This window comes from Xenopus tropicalis, chromosome 4 (genome assembly GCF_000004195.4).
Source record: "Xenopus tropicalis strain Nigerian chromosome 4, UCB_Xtro_10.0, whole genome shotgun sequence".
Taxonomy (NCBI): domain Eukaryota; kingdom Metazoa; phylum Chordata; class Amphibia; order Anura; family Pipidae; genus Xenopus; species Xenopus tropicalis.
The window spans coordinates 104,610,089-104,631,604 of record NC_030680.2 but is presented as its reverse complement, the minus strand read 5'-3'; the positions used below and the strand labels follow the sequence as shown (position 1 = coordinate 104,631,604).

At 40.1% G+C, this 21,516-nt stretch overlaps 1 protein-coding gene across 2 annotated transcripts in view; it reads left to right on the top strand.

Moving 5' to 3' along the window:
* The first annotated feature begins 15,273 nt into the window (after positions 1-15,273).
* The window catches only part of KIAA1107 (AP2-interacting clathrin-endocytosis protein), a 36,983-nt gene continuing 30,740 nt past the window's right edge, over positions 15,274-21,516 (top strand). Inside the window, exons 1-5 of one of the 2 annotated variants that reach the window (XM_002933795.5) lie at positions 15,274-15,826; positions 17,840-18,022; positions 19,026-19,180; positions 19,697-19,832; positions 20,748-20,837. In XM_002933795.5, coding sequence (XP_002933841.3) covers positions 15,708-15,826; positions 17,840-18,022; positions 19,026-19,180; positions 19,697-19,832; positions 20,748-20,837 — 683 coding nt within the window. In that variant the 5' untranslated portion in view covers positions 15,274-15,707. Of the gene's footprint in view, positions 15,827-17,839; positions 18,027-19,025; positions 19,181-19,696; positions 19,833-20,747; positions 20,838-21,516 lie in introns of both variants that reach the window. The other variant, XM_012962440.3, reaches the window with a different exon arrangement.

Sequence of the window (21,516 nt, the reverse complement as noted above, 5' to 3'; positions counted from 1 at the left end):
CCTTGTTTGCAAGCACAGAGGTCAAACGTTTCTTGTAATTGATGACCAAGTTTGCGCACATTTTAGGAGGAATGTTGGTCCACTCCTCTTTGCAGATCATCTCTAAATCCCTAAGGTTTCTGTCTCTGTGCAACTCTGAGCTTGAGCTCCCTCCATAGGTTTTCTATTGGATTAAGGTCCGGAGACTGACTAGGCCACTCCATGACCTTAATGTGCTTCTTCTTGAGCCACTCCTTTGTTGCCTTTGCTGTATGTTTTGGGTTATTGTCGTGCTGGAACACCCATCCACGACCCATTTTCAGTTTCCTGGCAGAGGGAAGGAGGTTGTCGTTCAGGATTTCACGATACATGGCTCCGTCCATTTTCCCGTTAATGCGAATAAGTTGTCCTGTGCCCTTAGCAGAAAAACACCCCCAAAGCAAAATGTTTCCACCCCCATGCTTGACGGTGGGGACGGTGTTTTGGGGGTCATAGGCAGCATTTTTCTTCCTCCAAACACAGCGAGTTGAGATAATGCCAAAGAGCTCTATTTTGGTCTCATCAGATCACAGCACCTTCTCCCAGTCACTCACAGAATCATTCAGGTGTTCATTGGCAAACTTCAGATGGGCCTGCACATGTGCCTTCTTGAGCAGGGGGACCTTGCGAGCCCTGCAGGATTTTAATCCATTGCGGTGTAATGTGTTTCCAATGGTTTTCTTGGTGACTGTGGTCCCTGCTAATTTGAGGTCATTAACTAACTCCTCCCGTGTAGTACTAGGATGCTTTTTCACCTTTCTCAGAATCATTGACACCCCACGAGGTGAGATCTTGCGTGGAGCCCCAGAGCAAGGTCGATTGATGGTCATTTTGTGCTCCTTCCATTTTCGAACAATCGCACCAACAGTTGTCACCTTCTCTCCCAGCTTCTTGCTAATGGTTTTGTAGCCCATTCCAGCCTTGTGCAGGTCTACAATTTTGTCTCTGACATCCTTGGACAGCTCTTTGGTCTTTCCCATGTTGGAGAGTTTGGAGTCTGCTTGATTGATTGATTCTGTGGACAGGTGTCTTTTATACAGGTGACTAGTTAAGACAGGTGTCCTTAATGAGGTTGACTAATTGAGTAGAAGTGTCTAACCACTCTGTGGGAGCCAGAACTCTTAATGGTTGGTAGGGGTTCAAAAACTTATTTCACTCAATGAAATGCAAATCAGTTGCTATCTTTTATTTAAAGTTATTTTTTCGATTTTCCTTTTGATGTGCTATCTGCCACTGTTAAAATAAACCTACCATTGAAATGATACTGTTCTGAGACTTTTCATTTCTTTGTCATTGGACAAACTTACAAAATCAGTGAGGGGTCAAATAATTATTTCCTCCATTGTATTTGTGGTTCAACAGCAGCTGGTCTAGTTGGGACAGGGGCTGCTCTCCTGCATTGCCAATAACGCAGTTCTCACTACAATGAACCATATCAACAAAGTGTGAGTTTTTGCTTCATGCACAGTAGTAATAGTCAGTGCTGGGCCCCCTAGTAAAAAAAAATGTTCTGAAGGGCCCAGAGCACAGCAACTGTTACCCGGCACCTGGACCACCCACTGCCTGCCTCCAACTCACTGGTTTCTCCACGCTCCTAGCTCATCGATGTTCTCCACTCCTCGTCGACAGGTAAGAGAGCAGCTAGGGGGGGGGGGAGTTTTTTTGGGTTTTTTTTACAAGGAAGCAGTCTGTAGGCAGTTTACGCCACTGGTAATAGTCACAGTTAAAAGGCAACTCTATTTTAAATATCATGTTAAAATATCATTATGGAAAAGAAACACACAAAATACCTTCTGTGTTGGAAGTATACTTTATACTAAAGTTCTGCTTCCTTGGCAGCATAGAGCTGGTAGATTTCCATTTACAAATGGCCAGCAACACCAGTGTAAAAATGCAATAAAAACTTTTACATGAAATATTCACTTAATCTGCATCTTTGGAAATTAGACATTTCTAGAATCCATGATATTTTTACTTATTTAATACCTGTATACGCATTATTCTCTTTTATTCTGAAACACAACAGGCTGAGTGATGTTATGTTTAGACAACAAAGATGTTTGAAAAAGGGATACCCTCATGATTTTTATTTAATCTTTAATACTATTTAACAGCCAGTACAATATTATACAAATCCTTTCAGACAGCTTACTGCTTTAGCCAAACATATCTTATCCTACTGTGGTCCACCACAGAGCTTTTCCTCCTCATCTCCTTCTAGGTGCTATTCTGACATTTGTCACTAGGTGCTCATTGCACGCAATTTCAGCAGTGCACAAGATTTCTCAGCTAATTTTAATCTGTAGGAAGCTGAAAACAACTCCAGCCTTCAGATAACCTGCTTTTTAAAAAGTGAAAGGTGTGTCTGGAGTTTCACTACCTATTGTTTCTGACTGTATTTAATGTATTTGGAGCTAAAGTTATCACTGCCTTATAGTCTATTTAATGTATTTGGGGTGTCAGTACACTCTGCCTTTCACTGTACAATGTATTTAGGATGTGAAGATATTGTTCTTAGAAGTTACTGTTACAATAAAACCACCTTTATTTCAAATATGAAATGTATGCACAAGGTCAGCTTGAGAAAGCACCTGCATGGTCCCAAACGTTGCTGGCACTGTGAAATAAAGGCAGTTTTATTATTGTGAAATGGGAGTGCTGCAATGCCCTGTAGCCTTGGAGTGAAAGGTATGTAAAGGTGAAATTGTTGTTTGCACCCCTTTAAGAAAAATGTACAAGTGGATACCACTGGTAGGAAACTGTTTTTGATGGTTCTCAGCTTGCTGACATCGATTTGCAGGGCAGCAGTAAAAAAAAAAAAAAAAGACTGCAGCTTATTAAAGCATAATGCAGGAAACTGTAACATAACTAGGATGGCTTGCCTTGTCTGGATTTTTTGTTAAAGGACAATGAAAGGTTAATATAAATTAAAAGTAAGTCTTAAGGCATTCTTTTTAAGTACTTACTGCATATCTAAATTCCCAGATCCCTGCTTGCTTCTCTGAGATATGGTGCTGGCAGCCTACAGCAGTGTGAAGACTACAGTGACATCACTGAAATCTCTCTTCCCTTCCTGTAGGTGCCAGCGGCAGCCTTCCTATTCTCTGAGCATGTGTGTAACTTGATCCTGTCTCCTGTTCTGAGCTACACATACCCACCAGCCAATCAGAAGCGGATCTGGCAGAGGGGAGGGGGGGAGGGAATGAAACACATGTGCAGTATGAAGCAAGGAGGGAAAGGAAGGGAGAATACCTTTTTAGAGATGGCTGCCTGTTCTAGAAAATGTGAAGTAAGTGTGACTGAGTAAATATTTGATTTGGTGAGCCAAAGGTGTGGCGTTTTTACTAAACAATAGGAGGACTATTGGGCAGTATGCTTTTTAAATTTTGACTTGCATTCTCCTTTAAATATATACTGTAAATATTGATCTGCTCTTTTAAAAACAGATTTCAGTATAGGATTATGCTGAACTGACCTGTTTTGAAAATATTGTTTCCCCATGGCAGTATCCCTTAAAAAACAAAAAATGCTGCGTTAAAAAAATAAAAACAGGGCATCTATATAAATGTGCAGGATAGAAATAAGTACCTGCAAACTATTCAGCCTTTTTTTCCCCCTTATTTTACAACAAAAATTTACTTAATTTCACTGATATTTTCTTCTCTGAATTTTATGTAACATGCGACTCTCTTTCTTAGGATGGGCCTTTGCTTAGGTGGAAGAGACCTGAACGGAGCTGAGGGTGTAGTTGAAGTACAACTCACTGTAGCTGTGTAGTGCAGAGACGCCAAAAATGGACGCCAGAAAGGTTCTTGCTGTTGAACTATGAACACGTTTATTGTCAAAGACAATGATAGTAAACAGGCTTATCAGATACTCACAAGGCATGCAGATATAGAGGGTAGATGACAATATCACTTTAGGACAAGCAAAGGAGGGTACACACCGGTTTATCCCACATCTTGGCAGAGTCTGGTCAGGGTAAATGCACCTGTCAGCTGAATACCCCTTTGGAGATAGGACTAGATAGGTACCTTATTCCTCAGGTTGATAACCCCTAGCTTGAGAGTCCTCCGTGTGAGTAGGGACCAGGCTTTATTTTAACCTGTCTCCTATCTCTACTCCGTGGCCCTATTGCTGAGGCAACATTTCCGGATGGAAGGGTACTTCCAGAACACTAATTATCCTTTGATGGGGCTATTAGGCTGCCCTTGCTTGCTAGATGCTAACTTTCTCTATTCTCCTAGAGAGTGCTATTACAAATCTGCTATGCTTACTAAGACCTCATTCACAGGGCCCTGTTCCTGACTTTCTCCAGAGGGATGGTGTCCTCTGGGGCAGAATTGCTTTACTGGGGCCTGTTTCTGCTCCCAGGCTCAGTGGTCCTTCACCTGAGAAGCAGAGGCAGCCAAAGAGGAGGTCACACCCTCCTGCTAGACACTATATCAGTCTGCAAGGGGCGTGTACAACCAGACTAAACCTATAAGGGATAGTTTTAGAACTGTTACCTGAGTACAAGGGCTCTTGCCCAATAACAGTAAAGGTGTGAAGAGGTAGGGTTTAAAGCCATAGGGAGCTTAACCCTATGGGTCCCTACGTTTACATAAAATTTTTTAATAAACTGAAATTTGATCTCTTGCAATATTTCCCTGTACCCATACGTGTTTGCCTGCCGATGACAAGCAGCCCCACATCATGACCATATGGTGTTTTTGATGTGTGGGATTTGACAACACGGTCATGTAAAAATGATCTTTCTTAAACTTATCTGACCATAAAATCTTTTCTAAAGCTGCAACTGGGTCACACTCATGTTTCTTTATTGGCAAAGCTTTCACATGGTTCTGTTTGAGTAATGTCTTATGTGCTACCTTCCCATGCAGACCAGTGTTATGCAGAGCTTTTGTTAACCTTAGGAGAAATTTCATCTTTTAGCAGGTCAATTATCCCAGATTCAAGGCCAAAGTAACATCAAAGTGGCTCAAGAACAAAAAGATGCATGTCCTAAAGGTCCTTTCAAAGCCTCAATCACAATCCAATTGAGATACTGGAAAGTTTTTCAAAGTGTTCCCAGGCATCAGTCGACTAACAGAAACATCCTGAAGCAAATCTGTAGTGCAGATTTGCACTTATACCCCACTCCCTTTTTATTTGTTTTATTTTCCCAATAGATTATTAAGATCTTTAGGGCAGGGACCTCATCCCAACTGTGTATTGAAAGCTCTAAGCTCCTAAGCAATGATTTATCTGTTATTACTGTGTAACTCAATATAACTGCACTTCTGTTTGTGTTCACACCTTGTAAAGCACTGTGTACAACTGTGGTGATATATAAATACATACACTGAGCCAAAATCACTTATACACAGAGTACAAGACTGTAATAGACTAATTAACCTGGCGTCTTAGAGCTGTTACTGCTTCTAAACTAACTCTAAAAATATTATCTGCAGAAATTGAAGAGTGAAAAAAAACTAAAAAACAAAACTTTTGCTTAGGATTTTTTGTCCAGTAAAATGAGTGTGTGGATACAAATAAAAAAAAGTAAAACAAAAGCTTATTGATTAAGCACTTTATGACCTGCTGCTTTGATAAATTTCTTGCGTCTTTCCTCAATTGTCAGTTCATTGCTGTTCTTCCTAAACACCCTCTTCTGGCAGCATCCTTTTCTGCTGGTTTCTACTAAGCATTTTTCATAGTCACCAGGGCTGGAACTAGGGGTAGGCAGAAGAGGCAGCTGCCTAGGGCGCAATGATTGAGGGGTGCCAGGCAGGAGCCTCTCCTACCTACCTCTAGTGCTACTTTGTCATTGCCTCCGCCGCTTGTCATTAGCGGCGGAGGCAATGACCGATCTAATCGGCCCGCACCCCCTGCACCGCCTCCTGTGCTTTGGCGCGCATGCGCCGTTCGGGGGAACGGGGAGGTGGGCGGAGTTGGCCGACCGGGTTGCCTAGGGCGCCTGGTCGGCTTGGCCCGCCCCTGATAGTCGCTTCCATAAAGATGCAATATCGCCATTCAAGCAGCCTTTTATGAGTGGCAAGTCTCCCTTGTCTATAGCATGTCACCCATTATCTAACTGTACCCTCAGCAATGACAATTGTGTGCCTTATGTCAGGGTCTGCTTACCCGATGTCACTCTCCCTCATTTACCTTTTTAGCATTTCAGTGGGTCTGCAATGCTAGCGCAGTGAGAGCTATTGTGCTGGGCACTTTGTCATCTTTGCATAAAGCAATTAATGACAAAAGGCCCAGAATTGCTATGCATGCCAGATTGCATTGCCATGATCTAAGTGCAAAAAGGATGCATTAAACCGTATTTTTACCTACACTAGATTTTCCCAGAACTTGCATGTGGAAAAACATTAATATCATATTATCATCATCATAGGCTGAGTTGATTTATATATATATATATATATATATATATATATATATATATATATATATATATATATATATATATATGATATTAAATACAAATGCTTTTACTTGTAGAAAATGATTTACAATTGAAGTCAACCAAATGAAGGCAGGGATATCAAAGGGAAAATATATTTATAAAGAGAATATACTTTAACTGCGTTGTTCTTTAAATGTTCATTAAAATACGTGGTTATAGGATACCGTGTACAGAAAAGCGTATTTACATAATTGTTTTTACATACATAATTTACATAATTAACTTTAAATATCTTATTTTTTTAATGAAGACTTTATATTCATCAAACGGAAATATTAAGAACTGAATGTTAATAATTTGCCACTTGCTTTATCTTCTCTATCTTCATTATAGGTGTTACTAATTCCTATTCCTTCCAGGGATAGCCTTTAATACTGGCTCACTGGCTTCAACTTTATTATCTGGCATTGCCCTTTTAGCATCAATTTTTGTCAGTCACCATACCTCATGATCACAGATTAATGGAGACATGGCCAGTCAAAAATAGCGATACAGTTGTAGTTTTGCAAGGGGGGGGGCGAAAATGTCAATCATATTGTGTTTCAAAGACTTCCATGCATTAAAGGGGACTTCAACACCTTAAAATCTGCCTGCTAAATTGTAAGAAGCACAGGGAAGTAATAATATTGGTAAAGTCTTGGCCCTTAAAATATTTTGTCCACATGATTACCAGCTCTGCAATTCTTAGACTTTCACTAACATTACAGGTTTTAGACATGTTTGTAATGTTTTGTCAATGTCAAAGTGATGGGTGGTTTGGGTCAAGAAACTTGACCCCAGAAGTAGGTTCATGCAGGTGTAAAGTTTAAAAGCAGGAGCCCTCCCCTTTACTAACACACACACACACTGACCTCATCTCCTCTGATGACATCACAAGCCATCACTTGTAAACCACTAGTACACCAGAAAGAAAATAGGAAAGGGAGGGTAGAATCAGGTAAAGGATAAATAAATGGAGAAAAAAAATTAGATGAACATATTTGCAAATGCAAAATAGAAAAAGTAAGGAGAGGACAGAAGATGAAAGAGTGAGACAGCTAAGGAATAAAATGTAAAACACAAATTAAGAAAAGTGGGACAAGATAATAGGTAAAGTAGAAGGAAGAGACCAGAACTGAAAGGGGAGAACAGATAAGCAAGGAATGGAGAAGAGAATGAGAACAATACAAAGTATATGAAAATTAAAGAAGTGGAGAACAGGAAATAAAATAAAAATTAGGAAAAGAAAAGGTGGGAGACAAAAAGTAGACGATAGAAAAAGAAAAGCTATTTGAGACACAGCACAGAGGCCACAACTTAGCATTCTTAATCTACATCATATATCTACATATGACACATACCTTCTCTTGTTCCTTATCAATTTTATTCTTATGCGCTATTTTTCTATGTTTGCTATTCCTTTTTCTTTAAATGTATAGTTCTTCTTTTTGCCTCATCTCAGACCTTTATTGTTTGTTCTCGCTCTTTATTTTCACATTTCCTTTTATATCCCACTTTTTTAAGTGTCATATGAGACATTTCCCTCCAAATCTAGAGTATTACAGAACACCACCTAATAAACTAATATACATTAATCAATCCACTTAAACTGTGGGTGCAGCCATAGCTGATCCACTATTTACCATCTGTCTTTCTCTTACTAAATGGCTTACCATTACAAGTCTTATTAACTATAAAGCTACTCTATATTACAAGTTTATTTTATGTTCCCACTGTTATCCTGATATTTTATAAAGGGATATATTTATCAAATGGTTAAAATAAAGTTACCCACAGTTTGCCAGAGGTAAATGTTACTGTGTATAGGTTTTTAGGGGCTTATTTATAAAAGGATATACTCTATATAACCCCCTGACAAACGTACCTATTAAAAAAAGGGTGAGCACTGATATCCTTTCCTTTTTTAAAGGAAAACTTAATGCAGGCAGAAAATAATGGCAAGACCTAATTAAAAAGGATCAAAGCCTTTAAAGCCTCCAATCAAATGGATACAGATTAGTACATTTTCCAGAGTTCTACTTTCTGAAGCGGGGAGTTTTACTGAACATGCTGCAATTCTAGCCACTCATTTGCTATCTTTGGCTGTAGGTATACATAGGTCAGGATGGTTCTAAGTATGACTTCACAGAGATACAAAACATTGTGTGTATGGTTAAGACTTTCACTTCTGAGGAAAAATTTGCTTTTTACGTGGATTCAAAATGCAAAGTATGATATATATGTGATATGATTTACATGTGTAAGGACAGTTACCCATGGATTTAAATGCGCTATTACAGTGCATGAGGTGAAAAAGTGTTGAGGCCTATGTATAATTGGTATTGTCTATTATGGTTGTGTATTTTTTACTACCTAATATATGTTATTACTATTATTATTGTTAAATTTAGACCAGGAAGGTGCAAACTTGCAAATTCTTGGTCTAAATGGCTTAACTTGCTATTACAAGGGTCTGCCAGAGATTAAAGTGTGCAGCAGGTGCCAAACTCTAGTCTGCAGCTCCAGACCTTGATATTCTGTTAATGGCACATCCTGAGATTGCTTGTGCTCTTGGTTTACTTTTGACTGTCAGTGGCTTTTAGTATATATGCCTATATGTATTGTTTATGTTTGCTCATTTTAGAGCATAAGGATTGTGTCTTTATTTCTAATAAACCTAGTCTGCAGTAACTTGGTGTGCCATATTTTATCTAGCTCCTAAAAGAAGAATCTGAATAAAATTCTAATATTGCAGGAACTGCAGTCTACATTGGAAGTGATAAAACCTGCCTTGGGGGCTGCACTTACCTTACAAAGATTTCCATACCCAGCCAAATATACAGATGGAGCAATAGTTATCCAAATAATTCCTCAGGATATCCAACCCCATTATTTTAAGGTGGATTCCTACAGTTAAAAGATTTATAAGGCCATCTTAATCGACCATCTAGGCAGGTTTTAAAATTGTTCCAGGAGTCTCTGTAGATGGATACACAAGGCCTCAAAAATATTTACCTACCCTATATAAGGAATCCTCAATCTTTTTTTACACTCAAATGTAAAAAGCATTAAATAAAAAGTTCTTTGGTAGCACCATGTGGACTGCTAGCCTGCAAGATGCTCTGCTTTAAGTAAAACTGTGTGTTATCCAAACTTGCCTTCAAGCCAGTAATTAAAAAAAGGGCATCTGCTTTAAGGCTACTGGAAGCAACATCAAAGGGGGTGATGAGCAACAAGTTGCTCACAAGCCACACACAGGTTGGAGATCACTGCTATATAGGCTTCCTGAGGCAGCAGAAAAATAAATGTTTGCAGGAATCTATGATCTACAAGCTGCATGTTGTTTAGAGTAAGAAATTAGATTATTGGTTTGGCAGCCATATACTAAAAGATCATTTTTCACTTAGCGGAAATAATGGTGAGTTCTTACTTTGTGACACCTTTTCCATTCTGCACATTTTATATAGGTGAAGAGAGTCTTTTGTAATTACTAGGCCTGCTACACTTTTGAAATGGATTAAGACAGACAAAGAATAAACAGTGAGAGTCTTTCTTGTTAGGTCTTACTTTTTATAGGAATGTACATCCATATTACAAAGTATTAAGATACCTGCAGAATAAGAGGGATTTAAACCATGGAATTCTCACAAAAGTTTTTGACAATGTTCTAGGATAGATTTGTAAGGAGTTTTCTCAAATCCTGGTTTATTAAAGAGAATCTGTTGGACTATAAAACAATGAATGTTGAGGTTTATGGTTTAATTCAACCTTTCTTACTCGTAAATCACAGTCAAATGTTAAAAGACTTGGAGAGCAACACAAGCATCACGCAAGTTCATGGAGATGCCAAATAAGATTGGCTATTAGGTAGCCTCTATGCCTCTATCAGCTTACAGGAGGCTTTATTTGGTAGTAAATATTGTTTTCATTCAACCAAAACTTGCCCCCAAGTCAGGAATTAAAAAATAACTACCTGGTTTTGGGGGCACTGAGAGCAACATCCAAGGGGTTGGTGAGCAACATGTTGCTCACGAGCCCCTGGTAGGGGATCACTGGTTTAAACAGAGATCATGTATATTTACATTAACTTCGTTCTGGAAAATTATATGCATTAGGGACAGTTTGTCTTTTTGGTATAAGTGTGATGGAAAATTAAGCATAGATATTAAATGCATCCTTTCCTCAGGTTGAAGTAAAAATACTGCCATAAGCACAGTAGGATGGGGAAAGCCAAATGCAGCCCTGCAGTAACACAAGCAAAGCTAGGCTTCAGTTCCCTATCAAGTCCACCTAGATGCTAACTGGCACCTGGATCCCGAAATTAGAAGAGAGAAGGTAAAATGTGTGATTACACTCACTAGGAGGTGCCTAACTTTTTAGTATGACATAGAGAGTAATATTGTGAGACAATTAGCAGTTGGTCTTCATTTTTTATTTGCAATGTTTTTGTTATTTCACTTTTTGTTCAGCAGCTTTTCAGTTTGGCGTTTCAGCAGCTATCTGGTTGCTAGGGTCCAAATTACCTTAGCAACCAGGATGCGGTTTGAATGAGAGGTTGGTAAATAAATAAGAGAAGACCTGAATAGAAAAATAAGTTAAAAAGTGAGCAATAGTTTTAGCTGCCTGTCAGTGACCCCCATTTGAAAGTTGGAATTCTATAACATACTAAAAGTTAACTTAAAGGTGAACTACCCCTTTAATTAGAAGTAGAAAGTGCCTTAAATAAGAACAAATTGCACACTCACATGCTGCCATACATGGGCACAAAAGTTGCAAATGAGCCTCATAATATGTATATTTTGCTGTTAAATATATCTAGATTTAATATGCAAGACAACCACAACGTATTTGCTTTCATTAATTGTAATAAATGAAGCATGATTAACACATTGTTTGCATATTAAATACAGATATAAGATCTGTTATCCGGTGGAATGCTTGGGTCCAGGGGTTTTGCAAAATTTGGTTCACACCTTAAGTCTACTAAAAATCAGGTTAAACAACCATCTTGCTCATTAAAAGTGGCAACCTGGACATTTTTTTCTGCTAAAAACACAGAGCAAGAGGATAGGGAAAACATATGCCACTCCTACAGACAGACTTGCTGAACTGAGCACTACTTTAATAAAGAAGTACTAGGAATCTTTGGAAATGAGCATGACACCCTGGAGGTGGATTGAGCCAAGGAAAACTGGAAAGAAACCTGCCCATATGAAGGTGGCTGCTATAACATCTGGCACCCTATTGATTGACAGGCTGGCCCCTAGAAAGGGCAGAACTTGACAAAGGAACAAAATTAGGCCCTTGAACACCTTTCCTGTTTCAAACTACTGATAGTTATGTTATCCAAAAGTAACAGTACAGCGAGCAAATATATTGCCAGTTTATCCGATGTGAGAGTTCTGGTGCAGTGGGTACTTTTGGGACCCCCATGTCCTAACTAAACTAAGCTATATTTTGGTTTTTAGGGGCCAGGTTTCCTACTTGGATTTTAAAGCAGTAGACCCCTTTTGGCTATATTTATCACATGGTTAACAGAGAAAAACACTTCTTCACAAAGGCCTTTGTTAAAGGAACAGTAACACAAAAAAAAAGTTTAGCAAAGTAATTAAAATATAATGTTAAGTTGCCCTGCACTAATAAAAGTTGTGTATGCTTCAGAAACACTACTGTAGTTTACATGAACAAAGATGCTGTGTAGCCATTAGGGTAGCTATTTAAACTGAAAAAGGACTATATGCAGAGCTGGCAACTTGCAGAACTCACTTTTGGAGAGAATATGGTGATTGGGAGTGCGGCGCATAAGCTTTTTCTGATGCCGGGAGTGACGTTGCGTATGTCACACACATGTGAAAACCGCGGCTGAAGTAAAAAAATACTACCAGCACATGTTCTAATGCAGTGCTGTCCAACTTCTGTGGTGCCGAGGGCCGGAATTTCTCGCGCATACATGGTGGAGGGCCGCTAATGGAAGCCAGTTTTGACCACTCCCCCCTTTTAAACCACACCCATTTTATCACAATGGTGGTAGTGCAGCAAAAACCCAAATGCTTGGTCCTCACTGCAGGGATATCAACCATAATTCATATGTGAAAGAATTATATTATGTCATATTAAGACATACCCTAAAATCCATATGACTCCTCCTCCTCTGTGGATTGCACAGCAACCCCCAGCATATAATTACACACCTTAGGGACCATTTAATGGCTATTTCCAACTACTAACAAACTCCCAGAACAAACCCCTGCCAGGTTCACCTCCCACAGGCACCTACTTGTGTGTGCCATACTCTGCCTGCCCTATGATGCCTGTGTCTGCCATATGCTGCCTGTGTGTGCCGTACTCTACCTGCCCTATGATGCCTGTGTGTGCCATACTCTGCCTGTCCTATGATGCCTGTTTCTGTCATATGCTGCCTGTGTGTGCCATACTCTGCCCTACCCTGCCTGTGTGTGCCATACTCTCCCTGCCCTATGCTGCCTGTGTGTTCAATACCCTCCCTGTCCTATGCTGCCTGTTTGTGCCATACCCTCCCTGCCCTATGCTGCCTATGTGCCATACTCTGCCTACCCTATGCTGCCTACACACAGACAGCATAGGCCAGCAGTACAGGTGAGGTGTGAACAGACAAACAATGTGGGTGATTACAGCCTGAGTCTGAGGTGTGAACACTGCAGGGGGTGAACAATGCCGAGATTAAAAGGTGTGAACAGTACAGGGGATTACATATTTAAACAATACAGGGGGATTACAGCCTGAATTTGAAGTGAGAACCATGCAGTGGGGCATTTAATCTCAGTACTGAAACCATTTAAAGCTTACACAAGGGTAAACCATCAAAGCAGCCAGACAGGTGGGGGGCCACACAGAGGGGGGTCGCGGGCCGCCAGTTGGACAGCACTGTTCTAATGCATCAAATGATGCCGCTGAATGCTTACTCCACATGTGCACCCGGAATTCCCCACAGGACTTTGGGAGACTTCGAAAATATCAGGAGAATACTGCTGGGGGACAGGAAACCGGGGTGGGCCACCAAAATCTGGTAAGCCCAGAATAAATAGGGGGGATGGGTGATAGCTCTGGCTAAATGGCACAGTTACATAGCAGAAAACAGATTAGAGGTGTAGCTACTGTGGCTACATAGCATATTATTTATGTAGGGGTTTGATAAAATAGGCCCCACAGGATGTAAACCCCTAGGGTAGGCCCCGGGAGGGTAATGGTTAAGGTACAATGGTTATAGTCTGGTATAGCTATAGTTAATGGGGAGTATCCCCGCAGTTTGGGTTATGGCCACAGGGTGGTGCATAGGCCTATAAGATGGCCATGTGCAGGGAGCCATCTTAGTTGGGAGTCTCTAGAGAGAGGAGCTCCAGTTGGATAGTAGTTTCTGTAAGAGGACACTTTAAGAGTGTCATGTAGGGAGTGGTAGGAAAGAATGGGCTGCCATTGCCCCTCCAGGAGTGTAGACTGAGGGATTAAGATCCCACCAGCATTACATCAGCTGGAAGTTTAGGGCACACAGTGTATAGGTAAGGGAGAGATAGTCTCCAAGAGAAAGGAGGACCCTGCTAAAGAGTTCCTGGGTATAGTACCGGGGCTGAGTCTTTGTGGAGGGTCTGCCTGGCGAGAGTACCGGGGAGAGCCCTAAGAGAGGGTCTCCTGGCGTGTAGTACTGGGGGGACCTCCTAGATGAGATCATCCTGGCATGAGTACCCTGGGTACCTTTGAGAGAGGTTCCTTGTGCTATGATGTAACCTGTGGATGTGCCCTGATACATGATACACTCCCAGGCCCGGATTTGTGGAGAGGCCACAAAGGCCCGGGCCTAGGGCGGCAGAAACCTGGGGGTGGCATGCCGCCCCGCCGCACTAAAATCTTTTAAAATTTTTGTTCACATACGGAGCAATGGGGACTTCTCCCCACTGCTCCGTATGCAACTTTGGCCGACCGCGCATGCGTGCGCGCAACCCTACCCCCCCCCCCGCTCTTCACACATTGCGCACGCAACCCTCCTGTTCGTGCATGCGCACTCGGGGGGAGGGGGCGTGCGACTAGGGGCGGCCGGTTTAGAAATCCGGCCCTGTACACTCCTGGAGAGGTCTGCCCAATAAAGATCAATCTGTTCATTGCAATCTGCTGTATTCCGTGTGTGTGTACCCAGGACCATTACAAACTGGTAAGGAATTACCCCAGGGAGGGGCAAATCGGCCAGAAACCAGTGGATCCCATTGAGGGGTTAATACACTACATCAAGTCCCAGGGTGAGAGTTGTAGTTCTCCCATAGCAGAGCCCTGGGTGGAGGCACGCCATTTATTAGAGAAGTCCCTGCTTCCCCCATAGTAAGCGGGGCTCAGGACTCCTGGAAGCGCCAACCAGTGAAATATCAGCAGGTAGTGCCACAACCGTTTATAAAGTGGGCTACATTTATATAAACTATAATACTCTTTCTGAAGTACACAACTTTTACCAATGCAGTGAAACAGTACATTATATTTCAATTACTTTATAAAATGTCATTTATTTTTAGTGTTATTGTTCCTTTACAAACTGCAAAACCTGCGCAGGGACATTAGGAACGGGAAAGCGTTCACAGAATAATTTTGAAAACAAAAGAGTCTTCACAAACAAATAAATATTCCATGAGTGTTCAGAGCATGACATTTCACACGCTGTTCCCTTTATCCTCTCCCCACATCGTTACACCACCATGAATCCCGCCCTCCTTCAGACGCCCATTCCAATCTGTCCAATCAGAATCTAGAGTACCATGCAAATTATCATCGCCTCTTGTACTCTGTGGGCTGTACTTCCGGGTGTGACGTCAGTACCAGGCCGGGATACAGTGCGGTTTAAGTAATGGGCTCGCCATACGTTAGTTGGCGCTGGTGGCCATTGAAACAAATGGTTGCCCATTAAAACAAATGGATGCCCAGAAGATTAGCGGTTCAAACACCTGGGTTATTAAGTGCCAGAGATTTGCGCGGCGTCTCCTGTTGCCATGGTGACAGGATTTTATAATAGAGTTTCCGGTCTATAGTACGAAATGCGGCTTAATAAGTGAACCAGTTCCAATATCGATGGGGCCACGCTGACCTGTGTGGGGGTGTTGGCTGTTGTGACTAACACAAATGAACCTATAGGAGCGTGTTCTTGTCCTTGACATGTTCGTGTTTGTATTAAACGAGCGAGTTCGCTCCTTCATTATCTTCTACATAACCAGTCTACTCATCCCATAGCAACCAGATGGCGAGTGCGGGCCGGGCAGCTCCCCCAGACCTCAAGGGGTTTCATGCAAAGGAGGTTTCTGAGCGACATAGGCTGAGAGACGTGTTATGTACCCGGCTCAGCAGTGATTTGCTCAGGTACTGTATGGAGGGGCTTGCTACTGTCAGTGCTGTGTGTGCCATCACATGGCTGCCTGCCTGTGGAACAGAAATACCTGTCCTGTTATAACACTAGGTGACTCGCAAAGCACCCACAGAATGTTGGAGTGGATGCTGAAGATGTAGAACATTACTGTATTGGTTAGACAATCATGTGCTAAGTCTGCATTAAATGTTTTCCCTTGAAATCAGATGAACTTGCACTTGTCCAGTTGCTTTTGGCCTGGGGAAAGGCAATGAAAGGTGCAGTTCAGAAACTACTAGAAATTAATTTAAAGATCTATTAAGCTTGTAGTGTATGGACCAATGTTGCTTGCACTTTTGTCAGCTACTTCTCTATGAGTTGGCATAATTTTTTTTTTTTTTTAGAAACCAAATCATTTTGTCAGGTTTGATGACAGAGAACAGAAAATGACCCACCAAAACTGCATCTGCAGCAACGCTTTGGAATGAATTAAATACCAGAGCCTAGATGTGTTGCCGGTGTCCTAACCTGTATTTTGGCTGGGAATGCGTTTATGTTCTCTTGCTGCAGCAGACTGTCTTGTGATGGTGCTGCATTCAGATATGATTTTTAAAAACTTTCTATGGTACTCTGACAGTGGGATATATTTCTTAAAAGGTGAGCAGAGAGTTCTGCAAAATGCTCACAAACAAAGTGAAAAGTTCTGTCCCATGTGGCCCCCGCTGACTAAGAAGTTAGAGAGCTGAAAGCAGGAAGTAGAGTTCAGGCTATTATGTTAGGCATCTGTCTGCCTTTATTGAAAATATTTTTATTTTTTTGCGCAGTCTATCCGTTTTACCCAGTTTCATTTTTACACTGAACTGCTCCTTTTAAACACAATTTCGTGGCAAGATTGGGTGCTTGAGAAATGGTTTAGTTCACCCAAAACATTGCATAATATATACAGGTATCGGACCCCTTATCCGGAAACCCGTTATCCAGAAAGCTCCGAATTACGGAATGCCTGTCTCCCATAGACTCCATTTTAATCAAATAATTCAGAATTTTAAAACTGATTTCCTTTTTCTATGTAGAAATAAAACAGAACCTTGTAATTGATCCCAACAAAGATATAAATAATCCTTATTGGATGCAAAACAATCCTATTGGGTTTAATTAATGTTTTATTGATTTTTTAGTAGACTTAAGGTATAGAGATCCAAATTATGGAAAGACCCCTTATCCGGAATACCCTTGGTCCCGAGCATTCTGGATAATGGGTCCTATACCTGTACAGTGGCTTGCAAAAGTATTCGGCCCCCTTGAATTTTCCACATTTTGTCACATTACAGGTTTGGAATCATGTATGATTTTCGTTCCACTTCTCATGTGTACACCACTTTGTATTGGTCTTTCACGTGGAATTCCAATAAAATTGATTCATGTTTGTGGCTGTAATGTGACAAAATGTGGAAAAGTTCAAGGGGGTCGAATACTTTTGCAAGCCACTGTATGTTGCCATGAACCTATTATATGCTTATAGCATTGGAAGTGCTATACCAGAACCTGATGCTGATTCTGCACAGTGCACCTGAATAACTGTAAGAACTGAAAAGTTGGCAAATTTTATTTAACTTTTAAGCTGGCACCAGATAAGAGCATTTTGTGCAGTATACAAAGTCTGCTAAAGTGCCCTGCAGCCAGCTGGGCAAGTGTCATCAAAGACCGTCACTGTGGAACGCTCCAGGAAATATTTCTGAAGTAGTACTAACTAGTTGCTCAGGAAGCCTACTTTGGACAAGGCAAGGCTAGGTGTTTAAGTTCTTTGTGTGAAAAGAAGATAGATTTCACAGAAAGCTGAAGCTGCAACAAGGATTCAAGTAATTTATTCAGCCTTTCACTTTTTTTTTTTTTTTTAAACAGATTGGTTGAAATGCTGCCAATATCTAGTCATGGTTGATATGCTGCCAATTTCTAGTCAGCTAAGATGCCATTTTTATAATTAATATAATATCTTTTTAAACAGCAGTAATCTTCTTTTTCCCTAGACTGTATAATGAAGAACTACACTCAGATGTTGCTTTCTGTGTTGGACAAAGGATATTTAAAGCTCACAAGGCCATCCTTCTTGCAAGAGTTCCAAAGTTTTACAGCTTCATTATTGGGCAATTTAAGGATGAAACGCATTCTGTGGCAAGCATTGAACCATCTGAAATGAATGTATTCTTACAGTAAGTAAGTTCCCAGTTACAGCTAGTTGTCTGTTTTACAATATGTTCATTGTTTTCCCTGTGCATATAGTGTAAACTGTAATATTCATTTTTATATACTGCCGATTTCAATGTAACCACATGGTGCTACTTGTAGTGTATTTAGTTTAGAGCTTTCCCTGTGAGTGGAATCCCTGAAAATATAGGGTAAGCTGATAAACTCATCAAAATTATAAAAGATCTTTGCAAATTAAACCTGAAACCCAAACATTTTTTTTTTTTTAAAACAACCATAAACAACCATACTATTATAAATGTATTTAAACATCTGAGCTGTCAATGATATATTGCCTGCCCTGCCACTATGCCTCTTGCATTCTTTTCATTCTGCACTTCCTATATGCCACTGCATTCTTTACATTCCCCCTCCTTCTTCATAGTCTATAATTGTGTAGCCTGTGCATGGGCATCGGGTCCACAAATCTGGCAAATTTGGGGTGATACAAAACTTTCTTTAATAAGTGTCCACAAAATGGTGCCTGCCTGCTTGCTGTGATTGTTAATTCCAAGGCCCAATTTAAATAATTTATATAGTGTAAGTAAAGTTTATTTAGCTTAACTAACATGATTGAAAAGGATTTGTAATTGTTTCTTAGGGTGACAAGTTCCCTTTAAATCTACTAATTAATGAAGCAACTATGGGGTTGTACTCACCAGCGTTTCTTCTTTTCTTCAATATGTGGCTGTACTCACACAGGCGCATGTAAGCGCCAAATGCAGATAGAACACAACATGCTGCATTCCACCTGCGTTTTGCACTTTCGTGCGCCTGTGTGAGTTTAGCTTCATACAGAATAATGGAATGTGTTTTTATCTGTGCTTCCCTGTGGTGGAACATGGGACCATGGCACTGCAGGGGAGTGCAGAGAAAAACACTCATGATTACAAGCCCTTACACATCTGTCATAAAGCATCACTGATATATAATCAGTTAATTTGATACGTCCCCTTCTTTTATTTAAAGAACTGTGTACTCTTCTCACTGGAATGTTAACGAAAGAGAGGAACACATCCTTAATCTGATAAATGGGGATCAAACAGTGTCCAATCCAAATCAAAATGATGATGCATGGAATACAGTTCAAAGCGACACACACTCTGCAGGAAAATTTACTGAAGGTAAGTGCCTTGGTCTCAAAATACAGTTTCAGTTTACATTTTATTGAATAATGGTTATCATTAAAGCAGATTGTTAAAATATACAGCTCATCTTGATGCAACTATAAATGGGGGCACCTTTTTTTCTCCTGAAACAGAAGGATTTGCCAAATTGTTCCCAGATATTAGTTTTTAAACGCATTTTCTGTCTTTGAAGCAGAGTAGATAGAAAATGAATGTTTGGTTTGCAACTGTTTTGTTTACCAAGGTAAGCAAAACAGTTGCATATACAATCACATTACAGGGTACAAACTGATTCCCAGCTACTGTGATTACAGTATTCTGGGTTAATAATCTCAAACTCCAATGTCCTGTTCATTGTGCATTGTGATATTTATAGACACTCATATATAGAGCATATATACAGTAAATATAATATAGTAAATTAGTTACCATAAGATTGTCAATATATTCAGTATCCTATATAAGGATCTTGCTTTTTACAAAGATTAATAAGGATTTTTGGTTGCCCTGTAGACTCTTTAGACCTTGAAGACCAGCGTGATCTTGAACCAGCATCTGAACTTGGAAAGGATTTGCTGAAACTTTTCCAAGGTTCTTTTTGTCCTGATGTAACAATTCAAATAGATCATAGATGTTTCCGTGTGCACAGGTAATACTGGGCTTCCATCCAAGTTGTTTGTTTATGGAGTGATTTTATTTTTGTTGCATTCTGTTTAGGATAGAAAACAGCTCATATTGATTTTCTTCAAGCAATTTATATCTCAGATTTCGTTTGCTATTACTGTGTACAACAAACGGTCAGCTGTCAGTAGTTCCTTTTATATATTTAAATGCTTACTCACAGTATTAGCACTTCTGCCTTGCAGGGGGGTAGCTTTAGTTCCAGCCAGGGCGCTCTCTGCAGGAGTTTTGTACGTTTTTGCTTTGCTTAGCTGGGTTTATTTCTACACTCCAAAAGCATCCAGGAAGGTTAATGCCTCCTGATTGGCCCTTGTTTGTGTGCATTTAATCTGATCTACTAACATTGAACTATAGATCCTTTCTTTCATTTTCTAACTAGTAGTAGACTAAATTGTACAGTCTGTTGCTTATTGGATGCTATGACTAACTTCACTGGTGCATTTTAGTGGCTATGTTAGTAAATCAGGCCCAGAATGTGCAAAAAATGTTAAAAAATATTGGTAGAAAACTTATTGCTTTCTTTACTGTTTCTAGACCATTGAGAGAAAAATATTGGGGTGCATTAAAAAATATTTCCATATTTTTAAACTGTCACTTTTAAACAGTGTTCATCCGTTCTAGAATACATGATAAAATACAGCAATTTTTAGTTATGGCACTAGTCACTCACACGTGTTGATAAACGATTATGCAGCATCTGCAGCACAGGGAAACTGTCCTAGTTTTCCACTATTCCCATGGGTCTGGTTTCAGCTAAAGAGCAAGACAGGGCCTCTTTCTCTCCTTATTTATATTAATGTATATGGGCAAGAAAAGTTTATGGTGTGACAGTGTTTTTGCAGTTTAAAATTTGATTGAATTATTATTATTATTGTATTTTTAGGGCTATACTGTGTGCCAGATCAAGTTACTTCAATGCTATGATGAGCGGACATTGGGCTGAGAGTTCCAGAGAGCTCATACATATTCATGGGTAAGACGGTTCTTTAGAAATGTGATTGAAACTGCAGGTGCTAGGACACCGAAGAAAAGTATTTAGCTCCTTTGTAAAAACTATGGAATGTAGATACTGCTAAAAGTGGTGGATATTCGCTAAAACCGCTTTTGGGAAACATTGCATGACTCATCTAACTCTCTTTTCTAAGCAAAGCAACATCATAACAGGTTTCTTTTTTGTTTACACTTTTGTGTAATATATAATTTATAATTTTATACACTGTTCAAAATGAGTTCAGTGTAGGGAACTGCCCATTGTAGGGCGCTGAGGATATGGAAGTGGTTGATATAAGCTTTACTCCCACCTGTGATAGGCTTTACCACTGGAGCTTTACAAATTTTAGTCTTTTTATAAGAAGCTTTACTCGTCAGCCTCCGAATCCTCACCTGAGCTTTATGCTGCCTTTTTTTCAAGATTCAACAATTTTAGAAGATGAAGTCAGGGCCAGATGGGTTTCCACCATTATAATTTAAAAAAAACTTCCCCACATCCTCATTCCCCACTTAACAGTAGTTTTTAAATCAGTTACTTAAGGGTGAGAAATTTTCCTATCAAACCATTATAGCAACTATAAATCTATGTATCAAGATCTTAGCAAAAGTATTAGCCACAAACTTGAGTGAGATCCTGCAAACAGTAATCCACAGAGATCATT